The 10,722-nt window shown below is 40.8% G+C and overlaps 1 protein-coding gene across 1 annotated transcript; it reads left to right on the top strand.

Annotated features, from left to right (window-relative positions):
- Positions 1–9,369: 9,369 nt before the first annotated feature.
- On the top strand, positions 9,370–10,470 carry LOC148803036 (uncharacterized). The gene has a single exon (XM_088889462.1). The coding sequence runs from the start codon at positions 9,370–9,372 to the stop codon at positions 10,468–10,470; it is 1,101 nt and encodes a 366-aa protein (XP_088745588.1).
- Positions 10,471–10,722: the final 252 nt, after the last annotated feature.

The raw sequence follows: 10,722 nt of genomic DNA, 5'->3' as shown, positions 1-10,722 counted from the left end.
ATATTATAAAAATAATAAAAAATTAAAAAAATAATAAAGATCATACAGTATTATGAAAAATAATATCAGAGTAGGTACAAAGTATAATAATATTAATAATATAATTATACTAATAAAAATTAATATTATCAAATATAATGTAAAACAAAATTTTGCCTTTATTATTGAAAAAGCACAAAATACCAAAACAATTCTTAACCAATAAATAAAAATATTAAATATACTATTAAGGATGATTAAATATTACAACCATTTTAATAAAATAATTAAACATTGTAAAATAAATACAAAATATTAACCAATAAATGAAAATGATATAGAAAATTAAAAATAGTAAAATAAATCAACTTGATTTTTTTATAAAAAAGATTAGAATTCTGAAGAAAGAGAGAAAGAAGAAAAAAATATAACTACTAATGTAGGGTAACCTAGCCCAGCCCATTACGGGCTAGAGGGCCTAGCCCACGGACGCCAACTAGGATCCTGGTCCAGCACGGCGGGGCCTATCCTGCTCCCCTCGTATAGAGCCAATAGCGGAACACCCTAGCATCCCCGCTTCTCCCACTGGCCACCCTCGTATGGAGCTCATCACGGATGTCCATCTCCACCAACCTCTAGGTAGTTTAAGTATAAATACGGGGTACCCCTCTCTAGGTAGAGGATTCCCTAACGCCATCTCTAACTGAAAGCTTAAGTGAAGGACCTTTCCTCCTGGAGTCTAGTGCGTAGGAGCACCCTCTTCAGAGCCCTCGTCTGCACTAGATCCCTCTCTTCTTCAACCCTGTACTAAACCGTAGGTGCCTTTGCCTCGGGTTCTCACCCGGGGCCTTTGACATCAACTATCTTGCAGGACCTCAGACTACTAGGGATTTCACCACTTAACCACCAGCCCTCGGCTATAAGCCCTCAGCTTCTATAGTATTCAAAGATGATCCGCCTCGGCCTACGGCTCTCGGCCTCGACACACCTCCTTTGAACCCCTCAAAGACTTCGGCTAACCTTCAGAGCTTGGGAGTGTTTTTACCTTGTTGCCCTTGGCCAATCCGGGTAGCAACAATTGGCGCCGTCTACAGGAAGCATTGCTAAGACGATCCCCTAAAGCATTAAGAACTAAAAACCTCCCCAGCTTCAAGCACCATGGTACAAAGAGCTAGGAACACATAGAACCTAGTTACAAATGAGCAGTTCCAGGCGGTCCTCAAGCGTCTGGAATACTTAGCACAGCGCGTGGAGCAAGTATGCCCCCAGGCAAGAGGTCTCTCCTAAGGCGATCGCCCTGCCAGCATAACCAAGCCGAACTACCAGCCCTTGGCCGAGCTGATACTTGGTGGAACGAGCCTTCTAAGTTGGGCAACAGCCGACCCCTCAGCCCACCTCGAAGGAACGAAAGGCCTCCCAGCCGAGGGAAGGAAGAACCAACGGCGTTCGAAGACAGTCGCCAGCCCTCCGAGCAGCACCACCATCGCAGAAGGGACAACACCTGGGACAAAGTCGGGCGCTTCGACCGTTGCAACGCCCATTCCAGGGCCGACGCTGATAACTTTGTATTTTGATGCCTTAAGGGCAGCATTTTCAGGGGTATTTTAGGCCTTAGAATAGTCAAAATGTACCATTTTTCTAGTTAAATTCAATATTGTGACCTCTGAGGGTCTCTATGCAAATATTGTGGAAAACTGGGGAGGTTTCATGGTTGAAATGCAATTTTTGGGAAACTGGTGTGAAGTCCAACTGAGAGATAGGGTGTTTTTGTGAAAAACTGAGCACAGGAGGGTGCCTCCTATCTGCTAAACCCAGAATGGTGCCCCTCCTACTATATTAGCATACTCCCCTCTCCTTAGAAAACCCTAGGGCACCTCTCCACTCATTCTTTTCATCTTTAACAAACCCTAGCCGCCCCTAACTGCTAAATCCCTACCTTCCATCCCTTCTAATCTCCACCACTCATTCTAGGGCACTCTCTTTTTAGCATTCTAACCCTAGGGAGCCACCTAACTTCTAATCCTCACCATTCAACTTTTAGCCATTAAATCTCAGCCCTACATAATATTGGCTACCCTTTCCTTTTCTTCTCAGCGTTAGGATCACCTTAGAACAATCCTAACCCTCCATTCTAAACCCTAGGGCACCCATATTTCTACAAAAAAAAACCCTACTGCTGCCCCTCTCTTTCTCTCTAATTCTAGTTATATCCACCATTCTCTATAAAAAGGACCCCAAGGGCCCTAGAGAAGGGGTTGGTTAATTCACCCAACTCACAAGGCTAAGGTTTCTTGAGGAGTTCAAGGGTTGCAGAAGGGGAGGGACACCCAGTTCTTGTCAGGAGGGGTTCCTACAAGCTGTTCAACCAGTCTACAACTATTGCTGCTAGATCTGATCAACCGTCTTTTTCTTTTCTTCATTTTTTTTCCGTTATTTTTATTTCAGCACTCTTTTAGATTTAATTCCTGTTTGTTTCTCAGTTTTGCAAATCTAAATTCGTCTAGTTCAAGGCTAAGGTGTCTCGAGGGGTTCGAGGGAGGAAGAGGGGAAGGACACCCAGTTCTTGTCAGGAGGGGTTCCTGCAAGCTGTCCGGCCAATTTGTAGCTACTGCTACTATATCCGAATTTCGGATCACTTTTATTTATTTCTCTTGTTAATTTCAGTACTCTGTTAATTTCTGAATTTTAGTTATTGTCTTGTTTAATTCTGAACCTTTAATTTCAGTATTAATAAATTTTATTTTCTTATTTTCTATAATTCCTAATTGTATCCTCTTTCCCGGATCTAAGTACGTAACGGTTTTTTCCTTGCTTCTCTGTGGATACGACCCGTTCTCACCCATTTATTGCGTTTGTATTTGTTTGAGAAACGGAAAAATTTTATAAATTAAATTGGTGTTTCGAAGTGGTTAACGACATGCTTTCCGCTAACATCAAGTTTTTGGCGTCGTTGCTGGGGAAGCAAGAAAAAATTTTATTTGCTTTGTTCGGATCTGTTTCATTATTTTTTTATTTTCGTTTTATTACTTGATCCGTTATCTCATTTTAATTCTTATTTCTCTTCGATTTTGTAGGATGTAATAGCGAAAGGTGGGGTACTGGAGCATTGCGGGACTATGGGAGAGAAGAGAAGAAAGAGAAATTGGATTGCGTTTCAGGTGTAGTCGTCCCATTTTGTTTTTGATTTTTTGTTTTTATTTTCAAACTCTTTTTTTTTGTAGAATAGTGATTTTCGAATTTTTAATTAATTTTTTTCTAGATCCGATTAATTTTTTTTAGTATTATTTTTCTTTCGTTTTGTTTCTAGATCTATTTTTATTTCTTTATTTTAATTCCTTGTTCGAATTTCTATCTTATTAGGTTTATATTTTTCTTTTATTTTAGATAAAAAAATAGAAAAAATTGTTTATTTTATTTTATTTATTGCCGCATAATTTTCTTTTATTTACTTTATTTTCGGTTTAATTTTTAGAATAGGAATTTTCTTAGAATTTATTTTGGTAGTTGTTAATGTTTTTAGTACAATTATTTCTTTTATTTTTTGTTTGTTATAATTATTTGTTACCTTATTTAATTCTCTTTTTTTAGTTATTTAATTGAATAATTAATCATTAAATAGGAAATTGTTTAAATTTTTGAATTTGAGTTTAAATTTCGAATTTGAATTTTAATTCGAATCTGAATTTCAAATTTCTAAATTTAAATTTAAAATTTTGAATTAAAATAAATAAATAAAATTAAAAATTTTTAATTAATATTGTAAAAGTTTTGCATTTGCATCCCAACATTTAGGGTTTCATATTCTAGAGAATGCATCGTATAGGTTTATTTAATTGCTAAATTATCATTGCTAGTTGTGAATGTGTTAGGTTTTCTTTTTATTTTAATTGTTCCTTTTGCTTTATTATTTTATGTTATATTGTTGAATTGCACTTTAGAAATAATTTTCCATGCATTGTAATTAGTTGCATTTGTTGTGTTTATTTTGTCTTTCTGTTAATCCATTTTAAGGGCATCCGACTTAAATAAGATAAGGTGAGGATTTCATCACCCTTCCTTGGCCCAAAAATCACCACCCTTCACGTGCAGTTCACCTTAATCCTAATTTAAAATTTGGATAGCAAGATCCTTTAGGGAGCCTCACACTTGGTTCAAAGGTGTGCTGAATTTTAGGGAAGCTTGTAATTACTTTCCATAACCGGCAGTTGGTGTCTAAGGAAAAAGGTTAAACGGCTACGCGTAACCGGGTTTTGTGGTTACTTAATTAGGTCCTTGCAAGAGCAAGGGGAGCCTTTCACATCCCCACCACTTACCTGGCTAACCAAAGGAAGTGATGTAATTCCAAGTGAACCTCAGAGGATTCACATTGGTTGAACCACTAGTTTAGGAAATCTTATTAAGCCCGTAGGTCGTGCGTTTGAATTGCTTGCATTTTTTTTTAAATTAAAAAATTTTAAATTTGAATTTAAATTTCAAAAATTTAAACTTCAAATTAAAAATAAAAAATAAAAATAAAAGACTTTAAAAAAATTTAAAAATTCAAATTTGAATTTACATTTCAAAAATTTAAATTTCAAATTTCAAATAAAAAATAAATATAAAATAAAAAATTCAAATTTGAGTTTAAATTGTAGAATTTAAATTTCAAAATCTAAATTTGAAATTAAAATTCAAAATTTAAATTTCAAATTTCAAAAAAAATGGGAGAAAAAGGGGGTTAAAACAAAATGAATTCAATGGTCGGAGTTTGTGGAATGAGAAACTACTTCCAACCTGAGCCACAGATAGATTGGAACCATGTGTCTCGACAACTGGACAAGATTAATGGGATGGCACAAATACTTGACCAAGTCCTTGCATATCGTCAACAAAGTGGCCCATACCCAACCTTGTCATCCTATCCATCATGTTCCATCTATGCAAGCCCGACCATCATGTTAGCTAGTGCCCTGCGGCGGGCCCATGTCAACCGGTCATTCTAGACTAAGTACATGCAACCAATAGATTTTTCCAACCCAATGCTAACCCATTCTTTCACTCATATAACCTTAGGTGGGAAAATCAACCCAACTTCACTTACAGGGCCCAAGTCCAAGAAACCCCCTGCCAAATGTGCACTCCCAATGGTCTGAAGCCCAGACTCACTAGGAGTACAATGATTACTCTGGGACTCAACCGGCTCAACCATGTCAAACCTACACATAGTCCCAACAATATCATTATCCATCTAACTTCATAGCCTAGCAATTTCAGAGGCCATAAGTACAGAACCAATTCTAGCATATGTACTCTTGGAATCAACTGGCTCAAGTTTATTAGGATTAGCCACAACCTCCTCAAGCCCATATAGTCGATGACTAATTCATGTAGCTTCAATAGCTGATCCTAAATCAACAGCAGTCCATCGATAGATTAGAGAGCCAAATAGGACAGCTAGCCAAAGCCAAGAAGAGGAGAGAAGTAGGGCAACTACCAAGTCAACCAGTTGTAAATCCTAGAAATCAGCCACTGGGTTTTCCTTCACAACAAATTCAACCACCTCCTAAGAACCCTCAACCTGAAAATACCAAGGCTATTACAACCTTAAGGAGTCAGAGGATTTTAGAGGACCCGTGTGAAAAAAAGAGAGTTAGTGAAAAGGAGCAAGAAGACCCTAAGTTGAAGGGAGAAGAAGAAGGAAAGGAAACTTTAGAAGACAAGCCTTTAGTGAACCAACTTGTGGTCCCCTTTCCAACTGCACTCACAGCCGGGTCGTTGCGAAAGAAGAAAGAGACTCGCAACGAGGAGAACAGGGAAGTCCATATTAACTTCCCTCTCGACGCGATCCAACATATCCCGACCTATGCCAAGTTCTTGAAAGAGCTGTGTACTCAAATGATTGAGCCACGATTGGCACCACAAAAAATGATGCTCTCGGCAGATGTTAATGCAACTCTCTTAAATGTTTTTAGTGCCTCTAAGTATCCAAACCTAGGGGAAGATGAGTGAAATGTGGATATAGTGGGTGAATGGTTAGATGAAGAAAGTGCATGAATGTGTCCGACTAAAGACGTTAAACTTAGCGCTGATTAGGAGGCAACCCAACGTAATTTTTAGTTACTTTTAGGATTTGAGTTTTTTTTCTTTCTTTTCTTGATTCGAGACCAGTTGGCAGCCCTTGAACCCCTTTGGAAAACCCTCTGAATTGTTCCCTTTGGCCCAAGTCCCTTTGCATCAGTCTAGTCATGCCATTGGGAACAATGGCACTTAAGTCGAGGGTGAGGAAAGAGAGAGAGAAAATTTGAAAAAAAAATGAAGCTAAGCCGTTAGAAATGCAGAACTAAAAATTTGTAGAAATTGGTAGCAAGTGATAAGAGTGAAAATTGGTCTTATTTGAATATTGTTAAAACCGTTTAGAAATTTGAAAATACTCCCAAGTTTGCTCCTACCAAGTTAAGAAGAGGAAGATTGAGAAATTAGAAAAAATTTCTTTAAATTGTTAGAGACAATGGACTACCCTGAACAATGTTTCAAAAAAAAAGAATAAATAAATAAAAGGTCAATGGACACCCTAGACTTAGTAACCGGGTCTCTTCACCTAAGTTAAGTGTCGAGATTCACGTCAAACGGGAAAGGGAATGTTAGAGACAATCACTTAACACTTAGTAACTGGGTATCTTCACCTAAGGCAAGTGTCAAGATTCATGTCAAACGGTGGAAGGTAGCAATAAAAATAAGTGTGTGTATCAAGTTTAGGGGTAAAAATCTACTGTGAGAAATGATAAGAAGAATACTCTTTTGATTTTCAAAATCAATCTCAGTTTATTGAGACAATTTACAAATGGAAGGGTATATAAGATTTTTAAGCCAAATTTTTTTAATATTCAAAGCAAAATAGCTTTACCCCTTAAGCCCAATACCGATCTATACAATGTTTGAGAATTCTAGAATCAAAATACTTGACCAATTTTGTTAAGGATGATCTTGCAAGGGAATGATCTATATACTTAGTGTAATTTTAAGGCTGCATTGCTAAGGGACTAGCAATGGTTAAGTTGGGGGGTGTATAACTCTGTATTTTGATGCCTTAAGGGCATCATTTTAGGGGTATGTTAGGCCTTAGAATAGTCAAAATGTACCATTTTCCCTATTAAATTCAATATTATGACTTCTGAGGGTCTCTGTACAAATTTTGTGGAAAACTGGGGAGGTTTCATGGCTGAAATGTAGTTTTGGGAAACTGGTGTGAAGTCCAACTGAGAGAGGGGGTATTTTTGTGAAAAACTGAGCACATGAGGGTGCCTCCTATCTGCTAAACCCAAAATGACGCTCCTCCTACTGTATTAGCATACTCCCCTCTCCTTAGAAAAACCTAGGGCACCTCTCCACTCATTCTTTTCATCCTTAACAAACCCTAGCCACTCCTAACTACTAAATCCTTATCTTCCATCCCTTCTAATCTCCACCGTCCATTCTAGGGCACTCTCTTTTTAGCATTCTAACCCTAGGGAGCCACCTAAATTCTAATCCTCACCATTCATCTTTAGCCATTAAATCTTAGCCCTACATAATATTGGCCACCCTTTCCTTTTCTTCTCAGCCTTAGGATCACCTTAGAACAATCCTAACCCTCCATTCTAAACCCTAGGGTGCCCATATTTCTACAAAATAACCTTACTGCTGCCCCCTCTTTCTCTCTAATTCTAGTTATATCCACCATTCTCTATAAAAAGTACTCCAAGGGCCCTGGAGAAGGGTTGGTCAATTCACCCAGTTCACAAAGGCTAAGGTTTCTTAAGGAGTTCATGGGTTGTAGAGGGGGGCGACGCCCAGTTTTTGTCAGGATGGGTTTCTACAAGCTGTTCAACCAATCTACAACTACCGCCACTGGATCTGATCAACCGTCTTTTTCTTTTCTGTTATTTTTATTTCAGCACTCTTTTAGATATAATTCATATTCGTTTCTCTGTTTTGTAGATCTGAATTCATCCGGTTCAAGGGTAAAGTGTCTCAAGGGGTTCAAGGGATGAAGAGGGGAAGGACGCCCAGTTCTTGTCATGAGGGATTCCTGCAAGTTGTCCGGCCAAGCTATAGCTACTGCCACTAGATCCGAATTTTGGATCAATTTTATTTATTTCTTTTGTTAATTTCAGTACTCTGCTAATTTCTAAATTTTAGTTATTGTCTTGTTTAATTCCGAACCTTTAGTTTCAGCGTTAATAAATTTTATTTTCTTATTTTCTACAATTCCCAATTGTATTCTCTTTCCCGGATCTAAGTACGTAACGGTTTTACCCTTGCTTCTCTATGGATACGACCCGTTCTCACCCATTTATTGCGTTTGTGTTTGTTTGAGAATAGGAAAATTATATAAATATTAAACTGGTGTTTCGAAGTGGTTAACGACACGCTTTCCACTAACATCAGACACCACACCTCCCCCCTTCCAATTTTTGACCTCTACGACGTCCTAAACGATCGCCACACCAGACAGGAGATGCGCGGTCCCGCCTCGAAGCACTCTAGAGTCCGAGCCGACCCCCACCATGCTCGGGAAGACAAAGAGGGGGAACAGGCTTCCGCTGGCCCTTGTATTGCGGAGTTGTAAGCCAAGCTTGGGGCCGTCAGGGACGAGCTCCGACAAGTTCACGAAAGCCGAGCTGATGCCTTGGCCAACCAAAGCAATCAGACGAGGAGGATGGACGCCTTCACCCTAAACATCATTTCGGAACCTCTTCCCTAGCATTTCAAAGCTCCCACACTAGAGACGTACGATGGGAGCTCCGACCCCGATGACCACCTAGAAGGTTTCATAGTGCTCATGATACTCTATGGGTATTTTGATGCCTTGACGTACCGAACCTTCCAAGCCACCTTTCAGAGGGTAGCTCGCCGTTGGTTCTCCAGCCTTCCGCCTCGTTCAATCAACTCATGGGAGCAGTTTTCCAATCTATTCCTTGCTCGCTTCATCAACAGCAAACAACCCCCACCACAACAACAACAACGACAAGGACAACAAGAAGCCACCGGCTTCAGCCCTAGCGTACAAGGAGTACACGCCACTTAACTCCACTTGTGCCTAGATATTGATGCAAATTGAGGAGGAGAAGTACATAAAGTGGCCTGAGAAGTTGAAAAGGATTCGTAAGAGGGGAAATCCCACAAAGTACTACAAGTATCACCACGACACCGAGCATGATATGGAGGACTGCTATGATCTCAAGAATGACATAGAGTCCCTCATCTGTCGCAAGCACCTTAAGCAGTTCGTGGGAGGAGAGGCTGGCACCTCGTCCTCCCAGCAGCAACAGCACCAGCAAGTGACAAGCGTCAGTGGGTGGGGCCTCGGCCTCGGCCTTAGCCCGCAAGGCCTACGTCAGATAGTTGAACATCTAGGGGCCAGCCCCGAAGATGCAGAAGTACCCGGACGCTCCAAAGGAACCTAGCTATCCGAAGGCCCTCGTCTTTACGAACGAGAACCTGAAGGGGGTCATAGTCCCCCACGACGATGTCCTCGTGGTCACAGCAATCATCGCCAACTACATGGTGAATAAGATCCTAGTGGATAGAAGCTCTTCGGCTGACATCCTCTTCTACGACACCTTCAAAAGGATGAAGCTCACGCCCGAGAAGCTCCAGCCAACTGATTTTCCCCTCGTCGGCTTCTCCGGTAGTGTCGTCAGACCGGAGGGAAAGATCACCCTGCTCATCATGGTTCGGACCGAACCGGACCAAGTGAGTTGGATGCATGAGTTCCTGGTAGTGAAGGTTGGCTCCCCCTACAATGCAATAATGGGGAGGCCTACCCATTACACGCTGAGGGTAGCCATGTCTTCCTACTACCTGGCCCTCAAATTCCCCACCGAGCACGGCATCAGAGTTTTTCGTGGGAACCAACAGATCACCCGCCAGTGCTATGTGGCAGCGCTGAAGGACAAGAACAAGGAGGCCCTATCACTGGAGGGCCTCAACCTCAGGGAGGAGCCAACGGGCCAAGGCCAGCCGACCGAGGACCTCGTCTTGGTTCCCCTAGACGAGGCAAACCCTAAGAAAACAGTCTGCGTCGGGTCCAACCTTCCCCCTGAAGGCCTATCTGAAATGGTAAGTTTCCTCAGAACTAACGTAAACGTCTTTGCTTGGTACGCCACTAATATGCCCAAAATTGACCCCTCGGTTATTACTCACAAGCTGAGCGTGGACCCGAGCTCTAGTCCAGTTCGGAAAAAGAAGATGAACTTTTCACCAGAGCGATGGAAGGCTATAGTAGAGGAAGTTGACAAGCTACTCGATGCCGATTTCATCCGAGAGGTACACTACCCTAACTGGTTGTCAAATGTGGTTTTGGTAAAGAAAGCTAACAGGAAATGGCGGATTTGTATTGACTTCACACACCTTAACCGAACTTGCCCGAAGGATAGTTTTCCTTTACCGAAGACAGACCACCTTGTTGATACCATTGCAGGATACGAGCTACTCAGCTTCATGTTGCCTTCTCTGGATACAACCAAATAAAGAGGCACCTCGAGGACGAGGAGAATACCTCGTTCATCACTGAGCATGGCACATATTGCTATAAAGTGATGTCGCTTGGACTTAAGAATGTAGGGGCCACCTACCAATGTCTTGTCAACAAGGTGTTCAAGAACCAGATGGGGAGGAACATCGAAGCATATGTAGATGACATGGTAGTGAAGAGCCTGAAAACCGAAGCAACACCTTAGACCTGACCGAAACCTTTGACACTTTGCGCAGGTTCAACATAAA

The sequence above is a fragment of the Nelumbo nucifera genome, chromosome 1 (assembly GCF_055504915.1).
Source record: "Nelumbo nucifera cultivar China Antique chromosome 1, China Antique-T2T, whole genome shotgun sequence".
Taxonomy (NCBI): Eukaryota; Viridiplantae; Streptophyta; class Magnoliopsida; order Proteales; family Nelumbonaceae; genus Nelumbo; species Nelumbo nucifera.
This window is presented reverse-complemented; position numbering and strand designations above follow the sequence as displayed.